This window comes from Dipodomys spectabilis, unplaced genomic scaffold, assembly GCF_019054845.1.
Source record: "Dipodomys spectabilis isolate Male_0828 unplaced genomic scaffold, ASM1905484v1 ptg000639l, whole genome shotgun sequence".
Classification (NCBI taxonomy): domain Eukaryota; kingdom Metazoa; phylum Chordata; class Mammalia; order Rodentia; family Heteromyidae; genus Dipodomys; species Dipodomys spectabilis.
In genome coordinates, this window is record NW_024871316.1 from 550,950 (window position 1) to 576,581 (window position 25,632).

General features: G+C 56.5%; 1 protein-coding gene across 1 annotated transcript; it reads left to right on the plus strand.

Moving 5' to 3' along the window:
- Positions 1-258: 258 nt before the first annotated feature.
- LOC122101199 (keratin-associated protein 5-4-like) lies at positions 259-1,286 on the plus strand. The gene is made up of 2 exons (XM_042671531.1): positions 259-266; positions 638-1,286. Exons 1-2 carry the CDS (start codon positions 259-261, stop codon positions 1,284-1,286), a joined length of 657 nt encoding a protein of 218 aa, XP_042527465.1.
- The last annotated feature ends 24,346 nt before the right edge of the window (positions 1,287-25,632 follow it).

Below are 25,632 nucleotides of genomic sequence, written 5' to 3' on the forward strand. Positions count from 1 at the left end.
GCTGGCCAGATGCCGAAGAATGAAGCAGGACAGCACAGCAAGAAAGTCGCCAAGGAAGCTCAGGGGAAGGAGCCCCAGAGCCCAGGCCACAGGGTCCCAGACCACCAGCATAGGGGAGAGTGACTGCTCCAGAACTTTCTCTCTCAGACAGGATCTAGCGTCAAGAGCAGGCCCAGAACTCTGACTACATGAAACCCCAAGACCAGGGAGCCCGTGGAGAGCCTGCTGTTGTTCAACACCTCCTGGAACAGCGCACACATGGAGGGGTGAGTGCGGCAGGCAGCAGGGACAGAGCCCAGCCCCGCTCACCAAGTGTCCTGCTTCATTTGTCCTGCAAGGTTTGTCCCAGGAAGTGTGTCTCAGGAGGTGTGCCACATGACTCATCCATGCTTGTTACTTTGCAATGACACACAACTTCCCAGGGAAAGCCCACACAGGACCAGGAAGTGACCATGTGCCCCAGACCACGAAGTGACCTCGTGCCCAGTCCACACCTGACCCCACAGGGACATAAAGGCCAGGCCAGGAGGCCCCACACCACTCACCTCTCTCTCCACCTGCTCCTCTCACCTCCTCCACCCTCCACCACCACAACCATGAGCTGCTGTGTGCCAGCCTGCTCCTGCTCCTGCTCCAGCTGTGGCTCCTGCGGGGGCTGCAAAGGGGGCTGTGGCTCCTGCGGGAGCTGCAAGGGGGGCTGTGGCTCCTGTGGGGGCTGCAAGGGAGGCTGTGGCTCCTGTGGGGGCTGCAAGGGAGGCTGTGGCTCCTGTGGGGGCTGCAAGGGGGGCTGTGGTTCTTGTGGGGGCTGCAAATCCAGCTGTTGCAAACCCTGCTGCTGTCAGTCCAGCTGTTGCAAACCCTGCTGCTGTCAGTCCAGCTGTTGCAAACCCTGTTGCTGTGAGTCCAGCTGTTGCAAACCCTGTTGCTGTGAGTCCAGCTGTTGCAAACCCTGCTGCTGTGAGTCCAGCTGTTGCAAACCCTGCTGCTGCCCATCCTGCTGTTGCAAACCCTGCTGCTGCCCATCCTGCTGTTGCAAACCCTGCTGCCGTGAGTCCTGCTGTTGTAAACCTTGTTGCTGTGAGTCCTGCTGTTGCAAGCCCTGCTGCTGCCAGTCCAGTTGTTGTAAACCCTGCTGCTGCCAGTCCAGCTGTTGCAAGCCTTGCTGCTGTGAGTCCTGCTGTTGCTGCCAGTCCAGCTGCTGCAAGCCCTGCTGTTGCCAGTCCAGCTGTTGCAAACCCTGCTGCTCCAGCTGCTGTGCCCCCGTGTGCTGCCAGTGCAAGGTCTGAGGCTCTGATCACAGACACAGGTAAGCTGGAACAGTTGGGTTTCTCAGCAAAGGTCTTGCTGCTTCTCACAGACCTGAAGCTCCACCCCCACTATGCTCCAGAACCCTGGCCTCCTGCAGAGCCAGCATTCAGGGTGCTAGCAGGGAGCCCTGCCCAGGGGCAGAGCCCAAGCTGGTCCTGCTGTCTTTGCTGACCCACCCCTTCTCAAGAGCCAACACCCTCAGCCCTCTTGGTCCTTTAAGCGCCCTGAACCCCTGGATCAGCCTTGCCAGAGCATCCCTGACTCCTCCAGCTGTTCAACACTGGTCCTGACACTGCTCTCTCCCTCCCTGCCTGCCTCCCTGCCTGCCTCCTTCCTTCCCTCCCTCTCTCCTTTCCTCTCTCCCTGCCTGCTGCCCTCCCTATCTTCTTCTCTCCCTTTCTCTCTTCTTCCCTCCCTCTCTCTCACTTCCCTTTCTCCATTTTCCCTCTCTTTCTTCCTTCTGCCTCCTCCCTGCCCCTTTTTCCTTCTTTCCCCTGTCCTTCTTCTCCCTCCTTCCCCCCACCCGCAGCTTTGTCTCTCTCATCCTCCCCCTACCATGTCCAACAGGATGCTGTGGCGTCCTTAAATAAAAAGCTTTCCAAAGCATGGTCTAATTCTTGTGGTGAGCTTTATTCATTGAATGATTGATTGATTGATATTATATGAGCTTCAATCTGACAAATAAAGTCCAGTTCTTTGGTTCTTCATTTGTCCAGGGATGGTGGGCCCTGGCAGGCCGAGGTGGAGCCTCGGGGTCCAGGGCATGGGTGGCCAGGGAGGAAAGCTGGGCGTGCTGCCTGAGCCAAGCTGCCTGTGCCCCTACCCAAGCCCAGGCCTTCCTGAGAGGAGGCCAAGCCTGTGTGAGCCTGGGGCTGAGGAGGGGATAGGATACTGTGGGAGGAAGCCTGGCAGGGATCTAGGAAGACCACCCATGGTTCATGGGTGCCTGCATGCAGGGACATGGGACTAGGAAGTGCGTCTTAGCAAATCTCAGGCTACGGGGCCCACACACACAGGGAGCTCCATGATGGCAGCGAGTGCTGGCAAATGCCCCGTTCATCATGGACACGGAGCATGAACTTCACTAAACAGAGACCTGCGTGCTGCCAACCATACCATGCAGAGAGGCAAACCCAAGAACATCTCTGTCAATAAGGGCACGGACCACACTCATGGACAAAGCACTCAACACAGCAGAGGGGCTGAGACTCATCTGTAGTTATCATAAAATGACGTGATATTAAAACCCCAGAAAGATCCATGGCACAAACAGACGACCATAGACAGTGGAGGCAGACCTGCTTGCTGTGGGTCTCTGTGTACTGTTTGTTTGGTTTGTTTTAGTTTTGTGTTTTGCTGGTCGTGGGGCTTGAACTCTGGGCCTGGGTGCTGTCCCTCAGCTCTTCAGCTCAAGGCGAGTGCTCCACCACTAGAGCCACAGCACCACATCTGGCTTTTTGTTGCTTATGTGGGGGGAGGAATTGAACCCAGGGCCTCATACATGTGAGGCAAGCATGTGCTCTACCTCCCAGCCCATGCTGTCTTCTTTCAAGACCTGCACACTGTAATAAGTAGGAGGCTACAAATGGCTAGGTAAATGCAGGACTGCCAGGAGAGCCCACCCTGTAATTGAAAGGAATTCCTTTCTAGGTAACTCTGAGCTCCAAGGTGAAGAGCTGGGGGGGGGGGGAAGCGTGGCCCTGGGAGAGCCTTAAGTCACTGTCTCCCACCTGTAGGGACCCTTTGTGATCGCTGCAGCCCTGAAAGCATCCTGCAGGAACCTACCGCCTCGCCCTGTCACTCCTGGCATCCTGCTCCCTGCTCTGTGTGTGCACACATCCCTGCAGCCCTGGCTGCTGTGTAGACCCATCAGCTCTCCCAGTGCCCACCATCCACGGACTGAAAATGGCTCCCCACAAAGGGAGCACAGATCATAAGGCAGAAACCCCAAAACGCAAGGAAAGCACTTATAGCCTGTGTTCATTTGTACCCTCTACGGAGCCTTTGAATGTTTTCCTCCCCTAGTGCCAAAACCCAAGGCATCACGGGAGATGAAATGCCACAGAAAGAACTCAAAAGTCTAGTTTAGAAATGGTCAAAGGCCTCAAAGAGGATTCAAATAAGTGGATGGAGTTAGAAAGCTAATTTGAAATGACAAGAAATTCAGCAGCTAAGATGAGAAATACAGAAGGGAAATTGTGTGGAGTAGAGGGAGCTGAGATGCAAACAAAAACTACAAAAACCACAGAACGTCTACAGTGACATTGCATCAGGAAACTCCCCAAACCTAGGGAAGATATGGACACCCACCAGGTGTCTAGAGCAGCAGATACTAGACTTGATCAGAGAAGAACTTCCATCTTGCATCACAGTTAAAATGTAGAGAACAGAGCCAAGGATGGATATCAGAGAGGTGGGGGGAGGGAGGCCTTGTGATTCACAAAGGCAAATTCATCAGATCTATATCAAGAGGAACCCTAGAGTCCAGGAAAAGGTAGAATGATATGTTCAAGTCCTGAAAATGAAGAACTGCCAACCCATATTACTATATCCAGCAAAATTATCACTTAACAATGATGGAGAGATAAAACTAAGCAAAAACAATTTGGGACCAAAAACTGGCATCAAAATAGCTACTAAAGAAATCGCAGGGACTGGGAAGATGGCTCAGTCGTAGAGCGCTTGCCTTGCATGCATGAGGCCCTGGGTTCCATTCCTTAGCACCACATAAGCAAAAATAATACAGCCAAAAGAAGCACTGTGGGTCAAGTGGTAGAGTGCTACCTTGAGATGAATAGCTGAGGGACAGTGCCCAGGCCCAGAGTTCAGGCCCCAGGACCGGACACAAAACAGAAAAAAAAAACGAATGAAACGCCATACAGAAATGAGGAAGCCCGCTAGAGATGATGGGAAAGCTGGGGAGGCATGGATGGATCCTGAGAGGGACAAACAGATAAGGAGAGGTAACGAGAGGAACGGATGTCTAACAAGAAGGACAGATGGATAACTAGAGGGATGGATGTAATATGGGAAGGATGGGTGGATATCAAGAGGGACAGATGGATAATGAGAGGAAAGGACAGATATCGAGAGGAATGGCTGAACAAACAAGAACTGGGAAGGAACTCAGAAAGCCAGCCAACTACATGGTGAATTATACAGGACTCTAAACACTCACACAGTGAGAACAAGACAGATATTCTCAGGAGAGGATCACAAAGGCCCAATAGCTATGTGCATCTGATCATATAAAATACCACTTACTGAAATGAACTCCAAGAAATGGAAACAAGAGGGTTTGGTTATTTTGCTATTTTTTCTCCTTTGTCCTGTTTTAGATTTCTGTACCTGATGTCTTGTATGTAAGTTTATCAGTTTGGGGGATGGTAAGGGAGGTACAGAAATGGAGGGACAAAGGGTGAACAAATGCCGCCCTGATATTCACTAGACACTTTGAAAACAAACTACACAACTTGTGGGGGAGGGGTTCAGGAGGGAAAAACGGAGAAAATGAGGGAAGATGAGACACTATTAAAAACAAAGAAATGTACTCATTTTCTGACTTATGTAACTGTAAAACCCTATATATCACCCCTACAATAACAATAAAAGACTTGAAATACAAAATGAAAATCAGCCTACTCCCAAAGCAAATAAGGAAGATATAAAAATAAAACTATGCAGAATAAGCAGAAAAAGACACACTGAATGACAACCATCAGCTCATGACAGTCCACAATGACGCAAAGGAAAATGGCCTTAACTCTCAAATTAAAAGGCACACACTTGGCTGATGCGATTAGAAGAAGAAGAAGAACAACAACAAGAAGAAGAAGATGACGAAGGAGGAGGAGGAGGAGGAGGAGAGGAAGAAGTTTCAGTGGAAAGAAAGTCAGGTGACTGAGAAAGAAACTCAGGTCACTGGCAAAGACACTCACAGGCTGAGGGAAAGGATGGAAGATCACATGCCTAGTGAAGAGAAGCTAGATGGTAACTGAAGTACCTGTGCTCATTTCTCCCAATGAAGACTCCAAGCAAAATCCACCCCAAGATAAAAGCCAGTTTACAGGCATAAAAGGAGTCATCCACCCAGACAAACAGCAATCAAAAAGAGACAGCATTTAATGCTGCACAAGATAAAACCACTGCAGGGCATAAAATAACAGAAGGGCTAGATGCAATGATATTTCATGGGGAGCAAGAAATCTTTTCTTTGTGTGACTTTTCTCAGTGTATTTGTGGGGGAAAAAACAATCAATCCTTGATTTTTTTTTTCAAAAGTAGGAGATTTCAATACCCCACTCTACCCAGAGATGATCCCGACACCCCTCCAAAAATCTAACAAAGGTGTCATGTCTGCCCTGGGGCAAGCTGGCCCTGTGCAGAGACCTCTCCACCTCCTGGCTAAGTCTCCCCCCAATGTCTGTTACCTAGGGAACCAGCACACCTGGAAGCAGTCACTGCCCCTCCTGCTAGATCACATCCTGGGCTGCCGGTGGTCTTGGCTCCCATCTGACCATAGGAGGATCCTAGGCCCTGAGGTCAGATCCAGATCCAGTGTGGCCAGACCTTTCTTCCACCTGGCCACACCTCTTCCCATTCCTGGCCCAGATAAGTCCTGCCTCTCCACCACACACCGGGGGGGGGGGGGGGGCAGCAGGGTGGTAAATACACTTCTTTTCCTGTCTGATTACCTCGTGGTGTTCTCTTCATCGGCCACCTAGTGAAACTACCTACTGAATACAACATACAGAAGGCAGGTCAGCGTTAGGCTGAAGGCCTCAGCAGATGTCTGCAGAAGGCAGGTCAGCGTTAGGCTGAAGGTCTCAGCAGATGTCTGCAGTCTAGTCCATGCGGAGCCCCAGCATGCTCCCTCTTCTAAGCCAACCATGGAATGACTCCAAATAGATCACACTTCAGCCCATGTCTTACAGCAAGTAGAAAATACCTATTTCCTTACAGCCACCCGTATCATAGTAGAAGAAGACAAAAAGACATCACAGAGAGAAAACACACTCACCCAATAGACCTTTCATTGAAGAAGGAGGAGAGGGGAACAAAAGGCTTCCTAGAATCAAATGGAAGTAAAGATGACACTTTTCAGTGTTTGCAATTCCACAGCAATGAAACGAGGGGTAGAAGGAAGGTTTGTAGCGATGGGAACCTACATGAAAGATCAGAGCTAAGCATGCCCATCCACGTCTGAAGACAAGGAAGACCAAGCCCAGCCCCAAGTCAGCAGAAGGACAGAGACAATGAAGATCAGAACTGAGCAAAGGCTGGACAAATGCAGCCGTGTTCCTCACTGGACACAACGTGGAAAATGGACTCTAGAACTTGTCGGCAGGGGCAGAGGGAAAATCTAGGACAGACTGAGGGCAGGGATGACACTGTCCAAAATGAAATGAACTCTACCTGACCTATGCAACTGAAACCCCTCTGGCAGCCCCTATAAAGTAACAAGAATTATTTTACAAAGCATCAGAGCTGATGAGTGAAAAATGAAATAATAGTGCAGAGCAATGGATGAAGCAGCACTCTTTGAAAGAATAAACCCGAGGGACAAATCTTGAAAAAACTAGAGCCCCAGGCCGGCCGCACGCCGGAGAATGACGCACGATGGCACAGCAAGAAAGTCGCCAAGGAAGCTCAGGGGAAGGAGCCCCAGAGCCCAGGCCACAGGGTCCCAGACCACCAGCATAGGGGAGAGTGACTGCTCCAGAACTTTCTCTCTCAGACAGGATCTAGCGTCAAGAGCAGGCCCAGAACTCTGACTACATGAAACCCCAAGACCAGGGAGCCCGTGGAGAGCCTGCTGTTGTTCAAGACCGCCTGGAACAGCGCACACATGGAGGGGTGAGTGCGGCGGGCAGCAGGGACAGAGCCCAGCCCCGCTCACCAAGTGTCCTGCTTCATTTGTCCTGCAAGGTTTGTCCCAGGAAGTGTGTCTCAGGAGGTGTGCCACATGACTCATCCATGCTTGTTACTTTGCAATGACACACAACTTCCCAGGGAAAGCCCACACAGGACCAGGAAGTGACCATATGCACAGCCCACATCTGACCCCGCAGGGACCTAAAGGTCAGGCCAGGGGTCCCCACACCACTCACCTTTCTCTCCACCTGCTTCTCTCTCCTCCTCCACCCTCCACCACCACAACCATGAGCTGCTGTGTGCCAGCCTGCTCCTGCTCCAGCTGTGGCTCCGGCGGTGTCTGCAAGGGGGCTTTGGCTCTTGTGGTGGCTGTAAGGGGGCTTTGGCTCTTGTGGGGTCTGTAAGCGGGGCTGTAGCTCTTGTAGGTGCTGCCAGTCCAGCTGTTTCCAGCCCTGCTTCTGCCAGTCCAGCTGTTTCCAGCCCTGCTTCTGCCAGTCCAGCTGTTTCCAGCCTTGCTTCTGCCAGTCCAGCTGTTGCAATCCCTGCTGCTCCAGCTCCTGTGGCCTGTGTTAGTGCAGGGTCACAGGCTGTGACCGGGCTTTGCTCTTCCCTGCATCACTGGGAATCTCTCCTGGGCTGTGTGGTCAGGGAAGCCAATGAGGAAGTGGGGCTTGGCTCCGGTTTAGGAACACCTCCCCTCCCTCGTCCAGTATGTGGCTGCAGGACCAGGCTGAATGTGGTCAGCATGGAGATCATTTGGGAAGTTGAAGTGATTGATGAGGTCTGAGAAGCCGCTGCACCTTCCCTACCGGGGAAGACCTCTGCGGAGGATGGGCTGTGACCTTTAGCTCTGGGGTGAGGCTGCAGCAGGTCTGACTCCCATCCCACCCTGCCCACTGCATGCAGTGCCCTTGGCCTGAGCTGTCTCCAGCCTGATCCCCTCCAGCACGGGCACGGTCTCCTCTGGGAGGAGTCCTCGTACCCAAGTCCCTGACCTTCGTCACCCTGCCTGGCTCCACTTCCCTTCCTGTCCATTCCCATGGCCTGCTCCGGTCCTCTGCTGTCCCCTCACACAGTGCTCCTGTCCTCTGCTGTCCCCTCACACAGTGTTCGGTCCTCTGCTGGGCCAGACCTGGCCATGGCCCACAAAGCCTCCCTAGGAGCCCTCTTCTCCTCCACAGAAGTGACCAGAGCCAGTTCCAGCCTGCCCCCACAGTACCCCTAGATAAACGCACCCCTCTCTGTCTCCCTGACCCCTGGTGCCTTCCTCCCTGCAAACGCTTGTGGGGACTCATGGGGACTTGCGGGGACCATGAGCTCCGGCCCCAGGCAGGGGCAGGGCGATGGGGCTCCTGCCAGGGGCCAGGGTGGCCAGGTGGGCGGGGAATAGCGTGGCCAGCACTGAGCACAGCGTGACCAGAACAGGGCGGATGTGTGGGGGGGGGGGCGTCAGGGAGAGAAGGAAGAAGACAGGGAGGCGAAGGACAAGCTGAACACAGCGTTCCCCCAACACTCGCCCTGCGATGCAGGGCATTAGGAAACAGGAGCAAATTAACTTACTGTGAAGTAACCACCACTCCCCTGCCTGGTCTGTCTGTGTCCTTGTAAGAAAGGGGGATGAGGACATGGACACGGGGGCTCACGGGGCCCAGGGAAGATGCCATCTGCACGCCCAGGAGAGTGGTGGGAAGAGCCGGCGGCCTGCGTCTCAGCCTCCAGGACTAGGTTCGGAGGCCACAGCTCATGGCTTTTGTCACGGCAGCTGGGGCCGGCCGACGCGGCAGGAGGTTTAGGAGATGCGGAGGTGTGGACCTCTCGGGTGGGTGGTAACTGGGGGTGGGATGGGGGGGAAGACGGGCCATGGCCAAGGCAAGGGGCGCCAGCAGAGGTGGGCATGAAGGGCCGCGGACGTGGGGCCTCAAGGCCGATCCCTCCAGATCCAGTCCACAGCCACCCGAGGGCCGGAGCGGCACTGACCCCGCGTCCCACCGCCCCACACAGCCGAGTGGTTCTGGGGACTTCTTAAAGAGAAGAGGGGCTGTGAGTGGCCCATTGAGCGGTGCCTGGGCGGCTGGCGGCACGGGTGGCTCAGGCCCTGGCAGCAGCCCCCAGCCCGCGCCACGCCACGGGGGATGGAATAGTTCCCACTGCAATGCAGCCCCAAGGAACCAAGGCCCTTCCTCCAGAACAACGTAATCCCGCGTTCTTTATGACTGAGTAAGAGTGGACCCCACTATTTTAATCCTTCCATCGCTTGCAGGGCATCTGGGCTGCTTCCTGGCTGGGCAGGTGTGCATAGGGCTGACCCATGCTCCTTCAGACCAGAGCCCAAAACTGCTAGTGCTGCAGCGGGTGGAGGTTCTAGTTTTCTTTTTTCTTCTGTGCCATACTGGGACGTGAACTCAGGGCCTTGTGCTCTCCCTTGGCTTTTCACTCGAGACCAGTGCTCTACCCCCTGAGCCACAGCTCTATTTTTGTCTTTTTGCTGGCTCACAGACATTCCTGCCTGGACTGGCTTTGGACCGCAATCCTCAGCTCTCAGCTCTCTTGAGTAGCTGGGATGACAGGCATGAGCCCTGGCGCCCGGTCATTTCCCACTTACTCAGCATCCTCCCTACAGTACTACAGAGTCAAGGGTCCTGCCCCGCCCCCCAGCACCGTGTCATCCACTTGCAGGAAAACCAGCGGACCTGGAGATGCTCACCTTAATTAAGTGAGACCATATATGAAGCCAGATCTAAACAGTGGACACATCGAGACAATATAGGATTACATGTAGAATATGTAATAGTGTAATATATAACAATGTATACTATATTACATTATTATATTATATATCATTATATAATACAATATGATATCTAATATAATCATATAATCTAATTAGATTATTTAGTATGATACATCAGATATATGTGATAACATACATATTTGTTATATATAATAGTTATGTATATAGAATATAGAATATATTTAAATAACATGTATGTTTATAGTACATATGATATACATTATATATCATATAAATATTATTATATGTAATATATGTCTAGGACATAATATATATAGTGAGAGAAAGTTTGTACTGTGGGAGTATTTAAGGGGAGAAAAGATGTGAAGATCATGTCAGAACTTCAGGGGTGGGCAAGGGGTGGGAAGCAGTCCTGAGGGGTAAACCTGCCTAATGCCACACACCTGTGTGAAATACCAGGCAATCTCTTTGAACAATCAAGGTGCCCCCAGCTGTGTAACTGGAGGGAAGGGACGGGAGGGGAGATGGAGAATGCTAGAAGGCTGACAAGCTTCAGGCATGGCACTCATCACCTGACTTATGGAGCTGAGTTGTGACTTCTTGGTACAACTACTGAATACTTAAAAAAAAAAAAAAAACAGCTGGATTAGAAAGAATAATATGATGTCATTTGTAGGGAAATGGATGGATCCAAGCAAATCATGCGAAGGGAGGTAAGCCAACCTCAAAGAGACACGGCACTGGTTTTCTCTCCGCTGTGGAAGCTGGATTGAAGACCCACGGGCCATGAGAGGCCGCACAGGTCTCCCGGCGTCAGCACACAGTGGGACCAAAGGGGGACTCCGGGGGAGGCGCACCGGGTGCCAGGCTCAGAGCCTGGTCAGTGTGCAGTGCAAGGAACGCCAGGAAAGGAAGACAAGAGGGGCTTTCCAGCTTGCTGTTTTTGTTGTTTGTTACTGACCTGTCTTTGGGAGGGAAGGGGGCACAGAACTGGAGGGACAAAGGGTGAACAAGTGCAGCAGTGCGCTCACTGGGCACTACGAGAAAAATGAGCCCTACAACGTGCGAGTGCGGAGCCCCCCCCCCATGATGTAAACACGCCCTCGGCCCCTCCCCCGAGGTGTGATCACCCCCTCGACCCTCCCCCGAGGTGTGATCACCCCTCAGCCCCTCCCCCGAGGTGTAATCACCCCTCGACCCCTCCCCCGAGGTGTAATCACCCCCTCGGCCCCTCCCCCGTGGTGTAATCACCCCCTTGGCCCCTCCCCCGTGGTGTAATCACCCCTCAGCCCCTCCCCCATGGTGTAATCACCCCCTCGGCCCCTCCCCCATGATGTAAACACGCCCTCGGCCCCTCCCCCAAGGTGTAATCACCCCCTCGGCCCCTCCCCCAAGGTGTAATCACCCCCTCAGCCCCTCCCCCGAGGTGTAATCACCCCCTCGGCCCCTCCCCCATGATGTAAACACGCCCTCGGCCCCTCCCCCGAGGTGTAATCACCCCTCAGCCCCTCCCCCGTGGTGTAATCACCCCTCAGCCCCTCCCCCGTGGTGTAATCACCCCTCGGCCCCTCCCCCGTGGTGTGATCACCCCTCGGCCCCTCCCCCGTGGTGTGATCACCTCTCGGCCCCTCCCCCGTGGTGTGATCACCCCTCAGCCCCTCCCCCGTGGTGTAATCACCCCCTCGGCCCCTCCCCCGTGGTGTGATCACCCCTCGGCCCCTCCCCCGGGGTGTAATCACCCCTCGGCCCCTCCCCCGTGGTGTAATCACCCCTCGGCCCCTCCCCCGTGGTGTGATCACCCCTCAGCCCCTCCCCCGTGGTGTGATCACCCCTCAGCCCCTCCCCCGTGGTGTGATCACCCCTCAGCCCCTCCCCCAGGGTGTAATCACCCCTCGGCCCCTCCCCCGTGGTGTAATCACCCCTCGGCCCCTCCCCCGTGGTGTGATCACCCCTCAGCCCCTCCCCCGTGGTGTGATCACCCCTCGGCCCCTCCCCCGGGGTGCAATGCCTTCTGTGGTATAATCTCCTGTGTGGGATGTGGACGGGAGGACTGCAGTCCACGGTCAGTCCTGGTGGGAGAATGTGAGCCCCATCTGAAGATGGGGGCATGGCTCAGGTGACAGCACCTGCCCCTGCATTCAAACCCCAGCTCCTCATTTAAGAAAAAAGGAAAAGGAAGAAGGAAATATAAAATCATCTTGAGAGTGGCATACAGTAATTGCACCAGAGAAGATCTGCTGGTGAAGGCTAACATTGAAACTTCAAAGGAGGGGCTGGGAAGGTGGCTCAGTGGTAGAGCACTTGCCTCATGCATGAGGCCCTGGGTTCGATTCCTCAGCACCACATACGCAGAAAAAAACAGAAGTGGCAGAGTGCTAGCCTTGAGCTGAAGAGCTGAGGGACAGCACCCAGGCCCAGAGTTCAAGCCCCACGATCGACCAAAACAAAACAAAACTTCAAAGAGATGCTTGTATAGACTGAAAATATCTAGACCACAGGACATGCTGCTTGTGGTGATAATTCACCGTTGTCTGCAGATGATGTTACATCCTCTATTCAGGACGGTCGTGGTTAGTGGAACCCTCCTGGCTCATGCCTGTCATCCCAGTTACTCAGGAGGCTCAGATTTGAGGATCGTGGTTCAAAACCAGTCTGGACAGAAAAATCTGTGAGATTTTCATCTCCTATGAACCACCAAAAAGCTGGCTCAAGTGGTAGAGCGCTGACCTTGAGTGAAAAGGGACAGCGCCCAGGCCCTGACCTTGAGCCCAGGACAGGCATCAAGAAGACGGTGATAATGTGGAGAGGAGCACAGGAACATGGGAATTGGGAAGAACTATCTTCTGCCACTAGAGTCATCTGGCTTTCTCCGTCCCCAGGCCCCTGGCTCAACCCCAGATGACTTGGTTTTGGTGGTGCTGGGTTTGAACTCAGGACCCACACAAGTCAGAAGGCATTGACCACAGGAGTCACTCCACACCTTTCTTCGCTTTATTCCAGGTAGGTCTCAGGGCTGAATGCTGGGAGCTGAGAGAGAGGGTGCCCCCGGCCCTTTGCACTTGGAAGGAGCGGGCTGCAGCAGGGCCTCTCTGCCCAGATGGGGTGTGGGGACCAGTGTCGGCCTGGAGAGACAGGCACAAACCAGCCCTGACGTGCACATGCACCTGACTTGCACCCTGGCTCTGTGATGCTCAGGACCCCGTGCCACCACCTTGTCCCCCCACACCGCCTCCCTGTCCCTAAGGCATGTCTCCCAAGATCTGCTGTGGTGGGAAAACCAGAGCAGACCAAACTTAAACAGGAACAAACAACAGAATTTCCCCGGAGAGATGGCACAAACAGGAACCAGGAAGTGACCTCGTGCCCAGCCCACACCTGACCCCACAGGGACATAAAGGCCAGGCCAGGAGGACCCACACCACTCACCTCTCTCTCCACCTGCTCCTCTCACCTCCTCCACCCTCCACCACCACAACCATGAGCTGCTGTGTGCCAGCCTGCTCCTGCTCCTGCTCCAGCTGTGGCTCCTGTGGGGGCTGCAAGGGGGGCTGTGGTTCTTGTGGGGGCTGCAAATCCAGCTGTTGCAAACCCTGCTGCTGTCAGTCCAGCTGTTGCAAGCCCTGCTGCTGCCAGTCCAGCTGTTGCAAGCCCTGCTGCTGTCAGTCCAGCTGTTGCAAACCCTGCTGCTGTCAGTCCAGCTGTTGCAAGCCCTGCTGCTGTCAGTCCAGCTGTTGCAAGCCCTGCTGTTGCCAGTCCAGCTGTTGCAAACCCTGCTGCTGTCAGTCCAGCTGTTGCAAACCCTGCTGCTGCCAGTCCAGCTGTTGTAAACCCTGCTGCTGTCAGTCCAGCTATTGTAAACCCTGCTGCTGTCAGTCCAACTGTTGCAAACTCTGCTGCTGTGAGTCTTGCTGTTGCAAACCCTGCTGCGGCCAGTCCAGCTGTTGCAAGCCCTGTTGCTGTCAGTCCAGCTGTTGTAAACCCTGCTGCTGTGAGTCCAGCTGTTGCAAACCCTGCTGCTGTGAGTCCAGCTGTTGTAAACCCTGCTGCTGTCAGTCCAACTGTTGCAAACTCTGCTGCTGTGAGTCTTGCTGTTGCAAACCCTGCTGCTGAGTCCAGCTGTTGCAAACCCTGCTGCTGTCAGTCCAGCTGTTGCAAACCCTGCTGCTGTGAGTCCAGCTGTTGTAAGCCCTACTGCTGTCAGTCCAGCTGTTGCAAGCCCTGCTGCTGCCAGTTTGGCTGTTGCAAACCCTGCTGCTGTGAATCCTGCTGTTGTAAGCCCTGCTGCTGACCCATCTGGCTGTTGTAAACCCTGCTGCTGTGAGTCCAGCTGTTGCAAACGCTGCTGTGAATCCTGCTGTTGTAAGCCCTGCTGCTGTCAGTCCAGCTGTTACAAACCCTGCTGCTGTCAGTCCAGCTGTTGCAAACCCTGTTGCTGTCAGTCCAGCTGTTGCAAACCCTGCTGCTGTGAGTCCAGCTGTTGCAAGCCCTGCTGCTGCCCGTCCGGCTGCTGTGCCCCCGTGTGCTGCCAGTGTAAGATCTGAGGCTTTGGTCAAGGTCTCTGGGCATTCTCACCACTGGGTTTCCATCAGCACCTCCTCCTTTTCTAGCAATCTGGAGAGGATTTGCCCTGGCTGCTGGATTCTCCTGGTTCGGGCTTCTCCAGGGCGGGGTTGGGAGGATCGCTTATGGTGACTGCATCCCAGCACCCTGCATTCTCCTTCCCACAGTACTGTGAGTGGCTTCAGACCCAGGAGGGGGCCAAGCCGCAGTCCTGATCTCTGCAGAAGGCCCATGGCGGTGGGGTCTGCCTGGTGCTATCTGTGGACCGCGTCTGCTCGAAATGAAGCCTGCGCAGCCTGAGTGCTGTGTGAGTTGTTCTTGGCTGCGGCCTTTGTCTCACCGCTGGTCTCCCTTCCTTCCCGAGTGCTCATCTGAGCAGCGGTCAGTCCCTTGGAGGAGGCCGTCCGGTGGCCCTCCACGCCAGGGCCTGGCTCCGGTACCATGCCACCATGTGTTTTTAACAAACGAAGACGTCACAAACCCTACTTGATAAAAAGGAGAGAGTGGGGTCGGGGATCACTGTCCAAAAAGAAGTGTACTCCTTAGCTTCTGTCACTGTGAGCCCGCTGCACATCACCTTACAGCCACAGCAAAAATAAAGAAAAGGAGGAACCAGCGTGCGGTGCATGCCTGTCTGCGGGAGGGTGGCTCATGGAGGTGGAGACTGCACATACCAGGTGGGGTCCTCCGCACACGGCAGGCTCTGGTTGGTCCCACGCAGTAAGGCGGCTCGGCCGGCGTGGCTGCGGCGTCACCCTGGTCCCTGCACCCGCCAGGCCCTCGTCATGAGCAGACCCCTGAGACTCCCGGGGTGGGGGACCTGCTCTGTCCCCTCTTCTCTACGGAGCTGGTGAGGATCGAGTGCCCTTTCACCTTTCACCTCTTCCCCCTCCCTTCTTCTCCTTTTCCTTCTTCTATTTTTTGGTGCCAGTCCTAGGGCTTGAACTCACAGCCTGGCTGCTGTCCGTGAGCATTTTTGTTCAAGGCCAGTGCTCTACCATTTGAGCCACAGCACCACTTCTGGCTTTTTGCTGGTTAAGTGGAGATGAGTCTCATGGACTTTCCTGCCCAGGCAGACTTTGAACCTTGATCCTCAGATCTGTCTCTGAGGAGCTGGGATTATAGGTATGAGCCACCGGTGCCCAGCAAGACTTGAACTCTTGAACCTATAAATCATCCCTGAAAGAAATGAACCAAGGCAAACAGGTAGAAAGTCCTGTGGGTTCCTATTGCTAAACTGAAAATACCCACAATGAGTCTCCAGATCTATAGCAATCCGCGCCATTCTCCAGGGCATCTCTGGCAGAAATGAACAACTAACCTGAGAATCACAGGGGTATCCAGGGGCCCTGATATAGCTGAAAAATAGCTTGGAAAAGCAAAGCAAAGTCTGGGGACTCCTCTGACCTCCAAGTCCCAAAAGCTGCCGTGCTGAGCCAGAGAGGCTGGGCCCACAGGAGAGGCCCACAGGAGAGGCTCCGCCTGGCCAGAGGCGTAGGCCCACAGGAGAGGCCCTGGCCTGGCCAGCAGCCCAGGGCTGAGGCTGAGCCTCCTCTCGGCCAGTGGAGTCACCTCACGCACCTCACAGGAGCAAGTCCAGGGGAGAGAGGGCAACAGATGCAGTCCAGAGAACCAAGTGCAAAGGAGTGGCAGCTGATGCTGGCCTAGTCCCATGCCAAAAGTGGTGGCTCATACCTGTAATCCCAGACTCTTGGGAGGAAGCAATCAGGAGGACCAAGGCAAAAGTTAGAGAGCCCTGTCCCAACCCATGCACGGCATGGCAAGGTCCAGCCATGACCCCGGACCCACAGGGGTATACATGGGAAGGCCGCAGTCCAGGTCCATCAAGGCAAAGAAAACAAAGCACGAAGGTCTGAGGTGTGGTTCAGGTGGTAGAGCACCTGTCAAGCAAGTGTGAGGCTCCAAGTTCAAATGGACAACCAAGGCAAAGACAGCCCTGGAGCTGAATCCCGCTGGGATGGAGCAGGCCCCGCCTGGCCATGGGCGTGGCACCCGGCCCAGGAACTCACCACATCGTGGAAAGAGGGGCACACGGAGGGGCACGTGAGGATGGGGGAGCCACAACTCCACACTGCACACCTGCAACCCTCAGGGAGCCGCTCACTGGCGGAGCCGGGGAAGGCTGCGGAGGCGCTTCGGGAGTGCTGTGGCATATCGTGCGGGCAGCTACGTGTGTGTTCCCGGCGAGGGTTTCCAGTGTTCTCTGGGGCTCTGACGGTACATCGTGAGGATGGCATCGCTATCTTCTCTCTCATCTGTGGAGCTTAGACTGCAAAAAAAGAAAAAGCTGCAAGTATAAAATGGGGCTGCTTGGGGGCGGGAGCCAGCAGGGGGAAGGACAGGCCGATAAAGACAGTTATCAGAGAGAGAAACTGTTAAGACTGTTCAAAAAGGGGGAGAGATAAGAAAGAATCATGGAGGAGGTGAACTTCACTTGAAGATGCAGCATGGCCAGGCACTGAGGGCTCACACCTGTCATCCTAGCTACTCAGGAGGCTGACATCTGAGGATCTCGGTTCAAAGCCAGCCCAGGCAGGAAAGCCCGGGAGACTCTCATCTCCAATGAACCACCAGAAAAACCAGAAGTGGTGCTGTGGCTCAAGTGGTAGAGCTGAAGAGCTGAAGGACAGTGCCCAGGCCAAGTTCAAGCCCTAGGAATGACAAGAAAATAAAAATAAAAAATAAAGACATATCTATGTATGGAAATGCTGCAACAACCGCTTTGTGCAATAGATACCCTGATAGAATTGTTCATAAATTACCATTATTATTATTATTAAGAGCCCCTCGCAACCCGAAGCTGCTGGGAAGAAGCCTGTCCTTACACTGAAGCAGCCCATGGCGGTGTCCATGGTGTCCACGACCCCGGGGACTTACTAGAACTGCTCCTCCCCAGAGGGGTCCCACAGCCATGCAGCCAGCGCCCACGGGTGGCAGGCAGGGGCCAAGCTGTCTCCAGGACTTGGACACGTGGATTCGGGAGTCGCAGTCACCTCCTCCCCCTGACGGGCTCCCCTATGGGTGGAAGAGTCTAGAATACAGCAGATGTGCGCACGCCCCATGGTTACTGTCAAGGCCGCGGTCCAGGCGGGATGGCCGATGCCCCGTTCCCCCCCCACCCGAGGACGGGTCACCCTACCCGCAAGAGGCGCTGGTGAAGGCTGCAGGCTGTGGGAAGGGGTGGAGGTGAGCCAGACCGGACCTGAGCCACAGGCTCGGGACAGGGAGCAGATGTGACATGCCGAGATGCGACGTGCCGAGATGCGTCCCCGACTCCTGTCTCCACAGGGCGCTCACAAACACGCTCGCCCAACATGTCACGCGCCCGCCCGTGCCCGCGCTGCTGGTGTATTTTACACGTGGCTAGCAGAGGACGGTCGCCTCCCTCTGTTCACCACGTAGGGCACACGGGGCGGCTCCGGGGGGCGTACCAGTCAGCCAGGACAGTCATGTCTGCCTGGCAGGGCAGGGTTGTTGGGGTCCCCGCGGGGTCTGGGGACACAGCTCCCCAGAACTGTGAGGTGGCAGCCGGGCCCGCGGCCGCTCTGGTCCTCAGGGACCCGGTCATCCGTGCTGACTGGCGGTGGGCGGTGGGTGTGCCCTGGCCCCGTGGCAGGGGCTCTGCGGACCTCCGCCCCAGGGGAGAACAGAGGAGAAGACATGGCTTCGAGCCCAGGAGCCGGTGTTGTAAGCTGAGAAGACAGAAGCCACGTTCTGAGAGGCGGGATCTTGGAGTCTTTATTAAAAGGCTGCGACTGTGTGGTGGACTCCCGTCTTAATGATCAGCAGCCAGCAAACACTCACGCTGCCAGACACGGAGCCACCGGGGCCAGGGAGGAGAGAGAACAAAAACAACAAGGCAGGGGGGACTGAGCGGAGGCCTCGGTGACGGTGACGGACGGGATGCCACAGGGGGAGGCCTGCAGCGGGGCCGCGCCCGGGCCGCGCCCTGGCCCCCTGGCCGACACCAGGGCGGAGGCGGTCCAGGCACTGGACTGACAGGTTCAGCGACCTGTCCTCCAGGCGCCCGCCCTGCCTCCGGGGACAAGGGCCCGCCCACACCAGGAGGCGGGGCTTCACCTTCCCATGTGAAGTTAGATGCCAGACCCTCCATTCACCTTGTGGCCAAGAGGGCGCCGGGATCGCCCTACTTCACCAGGGGCCTGCTCAGCCCCTGGCAGCAGGGCGCCATGACTGCTGCCTGGGGGTGGGCTCCCTTCTCACGAAGCTGGGGCACAGAGCTGGGCCTCCCTGCCTAGGGCGTGGCCTCCCGGTCTCCTTCCTGGTGAAGCCCAGGCTGACGTGCTCACGGGGCCAGGACAGAAGACTCCACACGCACCGCGCGGCTCCTGCCACGGCCCCGAGGCCAGCCGCGGCCGGCCAGCACCATGGAGGATGCTGGGTAGAGACCCGGGACCGGTCATGACGGTGTGAGCCACGATGTGGACCTACGTGGTGTAGGCAGAGGATGGAGGGAGGGGTGCGCACGCTCACACGTGTGCACAGCAAGCAAAGCCACAAGCTTATCACACACGTCTAGAAAGCACTTAGGCTCGCTAGGGGACAGTGACAGCAACAGCAACCAGGGGGTGGCCACGTGACACACACAGGAACCAGGAAGTGACCTCGTGCCCAGCCCACACCTGACCCACAGGGACATAAAGGCCAGGCCAGGAGGCCCCACACCACTCACCTCTCTCTCCACCTGCTCCTCTCACCTCCTCCACCCTCCACCACCACAACCATGAGCTGCTGTGTGCCAGCCTGCTCCTGCTCCTGCTCCAGCTGTGGCTCCTGTGGGGGCTGCAAGGGGGGCTGTGGCTCCTGTGGGGGCTGCAAGGGGGGCTGTGGCTCCTGCGGGGGCTGCAAATCCAGCTGTTGCAAGCCCTGCTGCTGCCAATCCAGCTGTTGCAAGCCCTGCTGCTGTGAGTCCAGCTGTTGCAAACCCTGCTGCTGTCAGTCCAGCTGTTGCAAACCCTGCTGCTGTGAGTCCAGCTGTTGCAAGCCCTGCTGCTGTGAGTCCAGCTGTTGCAAGCCCTGCTGCTGCCCGTCTGGCTGTGGCTGTGCTCCCGTGTGCTGCCAGCGCAAGGTCTGAGGCTCTGCACCTCACGTTGCTTTGCAGCGGTGGCAGCCTGGCTCTTTTTTCTCCACTGTCCGCTGACCTCCTTCTCTGCACACTGGAGCTCAGGACACATGCCACGGGGACTGAAGAGCCCAAGAAAGCCGTGTTATTCCCTGGGAGTCCAGCTCCTGCCCCGCTATGGGGGGCTCCCCACCCGACCCCACCCCGGCCCTCCCCATCCCCTCCCTACTCCCACCCCCAGCCGGCCCCATCCCCTTCCCATCCCCTTCCCATCCCCTCCCCACAGCCTCATTTTAGACCCAAACCCAGCCCCAGAGAGCCACAAGGAGGAGAAGCCTCAGGCCTGTCCCTGTCAGCACTGGGAAAGTGGAAAAACAGCAAGGAATGGACCCGGCTTCTCAATAGTCATGCTGAACATTGGTGGGCTCAGCGCTGCATCTTAAGATGAGGACCAGCAGCCTGGAGAAGACACAAGAGCCGCCTTCCCTTGGTCATTGTCAGAGAAAGACATGATTTCCAAGTGCAACCAGCAAAAATCCAAGACAGAAACAAAACCAAACAAACAAAAAAACAGAAAACCCTCCTAGAATTGATAAGGAGAGCAGGGTGTTCATCTACATATATCATTTACATGATATATAAATATATATGAAACATATATAACACACATATAAAATATACAAACACATGTTTGTACACACACATGTATATGAACAAGAAGAGACAGGGATCAGGAGAACAATTCCATTCGCAATGACCAATGAAACGATGGCACCCCTGGGGTTTGATCTGGCGGAGGGGGGCTTTGCCTCCTCATTGCTGGAACGGAGGCGCATACCCCAGGCAGCTCTTTTGTTGAGATAGTCTTTCAGCATGTCTCTGCCTGGGTTGGTCCGGCTCTGGGGTTCTCCCCACCCGGGCCTGCGGGTGGCTGTGAAGCAGGCTGGAGCCGCCATGCCCAGCTGTACACAGGTAGTTAAAGAAATCAACAATCTCACTACCTCTGGCTTCTACCCAGAGCACTGCAAGTCAGAACACAGCAGAGACACCTCCCGAGTGCTCACGGCTGCGGTGTCCCCACGGCCACCCTGTGGAGCAGCCCCGAGCCCGCTGCGGAGCAGGTGTCGGGCACATGCAGTCCCTGTACACAGGGAATGCCACTCATCTCTGTCATTTGTGGGGAAATGGATGACCCGGAACAAATCGTGGTACAGGAAGTAAGTCAGGCTCAGATAGACAAATGGCTTGGGCTCTCTCTCCTACTCAGAAGCTAGATCTTTTTCTTTTTTCTTTTTTTGTAGGCCATGGGGCCTGAACTCTGGGCCTGGATGCTGTCTCTCAGCCCTTCAGCTCAAGGCTAGAGCTCTACTACCTGAGCCACAGCGCCACTTGCAGCTTTTTCTGCTGATGTGGTGCTGAGGAATCGAACCCAGGGCCTCATGCATGCAAGGCAAGCGCTCTACCACTGAGCCACCTTACCAGCCCTGGAAGCTAGATCTTAGAACACAAACACACAGGAAAGTACATGCTGGGTTCCACACACATGTATGCACACATGCACATACCACACACGTGTATATATGCACACACATTCACTGTCACGTATACACATGCACATGCACACACACACAAGCTCACTCTGACCCAGCTCCTGAGGGGAAGTGGATGGAGACGGAGCGGATGGCTGGGCCTGCGGTGCTGGCTCTTTGGCATTGCTCACCCCAACCCAGAGCTGAGGCTGCAGGACTGAGGCTGGGGCTGCGGCCTCTGCGGCCTGCCCTGGAGGGGTGGCTGGTTTGGGGCCAGCTCTGCCCTGCCCCTGCCGCCCTCCGCCCTCCCCTCCGTGCCGGGGCCGGTCCCAGCCTGCACACGCACCTCCCGATCAGGGCCGTGGGGGAAGCCGGCTTTCCCTGGCCGAGGCTCTCTCAGCTGTGTGACCCGTGAGTGGCGCGAGGCTCAGGGCTGGTGTGAGCCCCCCTTCCCCCCCCGCCTTCAGGTGGCTGTGGTGGAGTCACCCGTGGGGGGACCAGGGCGGCCACGGGACCAAAGCTGCACTGACACTGTGGGTGAAGGGAGAAGCCCAAGTCCACGTTGCCAGGGGAGGAGGCAGTGGGGCGCCCTGGGACCGCAGGCCGGGCCGGGCCAGGCCGGGCAGCACCCGCCACTCCCCCACCCCCGCAGGTGAACCGAGCCGACTCCCCCCCCCACGCGGAACTGTGAGACGCAGCCCCTCCCCACTCAGGAAATGTGCTGCTTCCTGAGCAGAATCTAGAAGAATCTAAAAGAATGGCCAAGACCTGCAGTGTAAAGTCTCAGAGCCAGAGCCGGTACAGTGTGTCTGCCAGGGTGGGCTGGAGGCGTCCCGTGTGCGGCCTGGGGTTGGAGGCCGGGGTAGGGCTGGCTGGAGGAGTCCCTGGATTCAGATGGCCACCCGCAGGGCCAGCACATGGCCAGCAGAGGGCAGCAGAGCGCCCCGGGACAGCGGCCTGGCTGGACCCCGCCTCCCCCCCCCCCCCCCCCCAGCAGGGATGAGCTCCTTGCTCTAAGAGGAAGCGTGTGATGCAGATCTGATGCACAGGTGAGTCAGCCCTCCCCCACCCCGCCGGCAACCTCCAACCTCCGTGGGCACGCCAACCCAGCCACACCAGGGACCCGCACCGGCAATCTATTAGACACGTAAACTCTCCGTGCTGCTTCCAATGAGCTAACGGCAGAGGGCACCCCTGGCCTCCCGGCCTCCACCCTGGGTCTGGCCTCCCTGTGCTACGCCCGGACGGATAAAGATCTGTACGAGGGAGGCTGGAGCCCCCGGAAGGAGCAGCAGATGCTCACAGGACAGCTCACGACAATTTCCGTGACCACCGGCACAGCAGTTGGTGGGAAGCACCGTTTTCCTCCGCGATGGCGGTGATAAGGCCCGGGAACCCAGGAGAACCAGAACTGGGAGGCTGAGCCACCAGGCCATGCCCGAGATCCGGACCCTTACACTCTCCCCCTCTGTCCCCGGCCCGAATTCCTCTTCCAGAATCCCCTGCTCTGCCTGCGCCCTGGAGATGGCTGGAAGGGGCTGGAGCCAGGCCGAGGTCATACCCTCACCCACCCTGCAGCTGTTCCTAGACACCTCCCGCCATGCCCGCCGTGCCCCCCAGGTGTCTGACTCCTCTCGTGGCCGACACAAGAAGTGCATTAGATGAGCTCCGACTGGAGGAGGCGTTGGCTTGTTCTGATGGTTTTCTCTATAAATATCAGGATACACAGGCAAACACACCTGTAGCTACTTTCTAAATCCATCTGTATACAAATTCACACACTGCATTTAGGAAGGGAAAGGGAAAGAGAATTTGTTTTATGAAAACAGCTCAGGCTGGGTGCCAGTGGCTCACGCCTGTCATCCTAGCCACTCAGGAGGCTGAGATCTAAGGATCATGGTTCAAAGCCAGCCTGGGCAGAAACAGCTGTGAAACTCTTATCTCTAGTAAACTACTCAATAAAAGCCAGAAGTGCTGCTTTGGCTCAAGTGGTAGAACGCTAGTCTTGAGCACAAAGAGGCCCAGGGACACTGCCCAGGCCCTGAGTTCAAGCCCCATGAAAAAAAAAATCAGCTCAGGCCGTGGAAGTCAGCAGGTTTGGAATTCAGGGAGCTGCCAGCAGGCCGGGGCACCTGCAGAGCTTGGTGTTGCAGTCTTGAATCTGAAGAAGAAATGACTCCCTTCTCGGGAACTTTTTTTTTGTTGTTGTTTTTGTTTGTTTGTTTTGGGTCCGGTTGTAGGGCCCGAACTCTGGGCCTGGGCGCTGTCCCTCCGCTCTTCAGCTCAAGGCTAGTGTTCTACCACTTGAGCCACAGCACCACTTCCAGCTTATTTCTTTTTGCTTATGTGGTGCTGAGGAATCGAATCCAGGGCCTCAGGCATGCAAGGCAAAGCTCTACCACTGAGCCACCTTCCCAGCCCACGTTGGTATTTTTCCACTAAGACTGTTGGCGGACTCATGTCTCAAAGACCAGCAGCCTTGAGTGCAGCTAGCACAAAGCTTAAATAGGCCAAAACCACGTAAGGTGTGAGGAATTAAACTTAACAAAAAGTGTTTTACACACGCAAAGCAAACCAGATGAGGACTCTTAAACCTAATAGAAAAGCAAACCATCTAGGGAAACAATCAGGGGAAATCAAGGGCCGGTTCTCGGGGAAGCATAGACTAGTCTCCTTCCTTCAGTGGTGGGAAGAGCCGCTCTGTGGTGGGCCTTCTGGACGAGGCTGAGTGATGATCGGACCCGGGGCCACATGTCCCAGCCTCCCCAGAGACCCTGCGCCCCACCGCCCAAGAGCCTACCTCTTCTTCCCTGGGCCTCTGCCCCTTTGGAGCCTTTGGTTGGCTTTTTCCTTGCAGCTCTGGCCTGGGCTGGAAGGAGCTGCTCCATCCTTACCCTGAAGGCTGCTGCTGAGCTTTGGGGGTCTGGGGGCGGGCCCAGGCCCCGCCCTTCACCCGGCCGGGTGGTGTTAGCTGGGCCGTGGAGGAAGGCTCGGTGCTCACTGTGGGGATGCTGTTCCAATCACACACTCGTGAGGAATGAGGGCCAGGCGTGGGGACCCACAGCTCGTCGGCCTTCGTTCGTGGTGTCTGCACGTGGCCGTGGCCTCTGCCAGTCCTGTCCCGGACCTGGCCTTAATTCTGTCCTGCCTCTCTGAGGCTGCACGTGCTGCCCGATGAGGCACAGCTGCGGGTGCTTTGTAAAGAGATTTGAGGAGCCTCACTGTCTTTCTCCTGGAGCACGTGGATGGCTCGATTGGCTTCTGCAGTGAAAACAAAACTCACACAAGGCACTGGGCTCAGAAAGGTCAAAACCGTGGCCCCTGGCTGCAGTGAGGCAGAGCCGCCACCAGGGGGCACTGTTGGATAGCGAAAGGAAACCGGCTGGGCAGGTGGGGTGGCAGACCCTGGCCGGGACAGGTGAGGCAGGTGGGGGCTGGGCGGGGGCTGGGCGGGGGCTGGGCGGGGGCTGGGCGAACCCAGAGCCGCAGGCAGAGCCGGGGTGGGCAGCTGCATGGACGCTGCCGTCCTGTAGGCGGCTGCAAAGGCCTCGACCCGGGCTCAGCGCCGGCCTCTGTGTGCAGGCCTCGGTAGCCACCTCAGGAAAGCCTACGGGGCCTCTCTCGTCCCCCAGTTATGCAGGCAGTCTGGGGGGTCCCTGCCTCCCTCCCAGGACTCCATGGCCAGGCCGGTGTCAGACACCATGTCGGGGGCTTGGCAGGAAGCGCCGCCCGCCGAGGGCCCAGCCTAGGTAGGGTGGACAGGACACTGGGGCACCTCCCAGGCCGCAGGATGGACGTGGCATGCAGGAAAGGCCTGGTGGTCATTGGCCTGGGTTCCTGCCATTGTCTGAGCCGCAGCCCGGGGGGCTGGGCCCCGGGCGCTGGGCCCCGGGCTGGAACCACGCTGGGACGGGCCTTCCTGTTTGCTAACTTAGGGCTCAGAGCAGGTGGGCCCCGTGTCCTTTCCCACGACACAGACACAGGGGAGGGTCGCCAGAGGAAAACCGAACAAAGGAAATTCCTCTGGGGGACTCCATACCCTCCCACTCCGCTCCCCAGGGTCAGGGCCCTGGGGGGCCCCAGCGGCCCAGCTGACTCCCGCTGGAGAGCGGCCCTTCACCCGGCCACAAGGGGCCAGCACGAAGGAAGTAGACATGGGGTAACCCAGCCCGGGGGCTGCTTCGTTTTCAGGAGGAGAACCGTCTGCTCCTCAGCATTTTATCTGCTCAATTACTTTTAAAAAGTCTGGCCAGGGGCCTGGGAAGGTGGCTCAGTGGTAGAGCGCTTGCCTTGAGCTGAAGAGCTGAGGGACAGTGCCCAGGCCCAGAGTTCAAGCCCCATGACCGGACCCAAAAAAAAAAAAAAGTCTGGCCAGGCTCTGGTGGCCCTCACCAGTCTCCCTCCCCCCACGGGACACTGAGGCAGGGAAACTGAGGCAGGCCTCCGGCCATCCAGCCCAGCCAGGACAGCAGCAAAAACAGAGACATGGAGTAAAGCTCAGGACC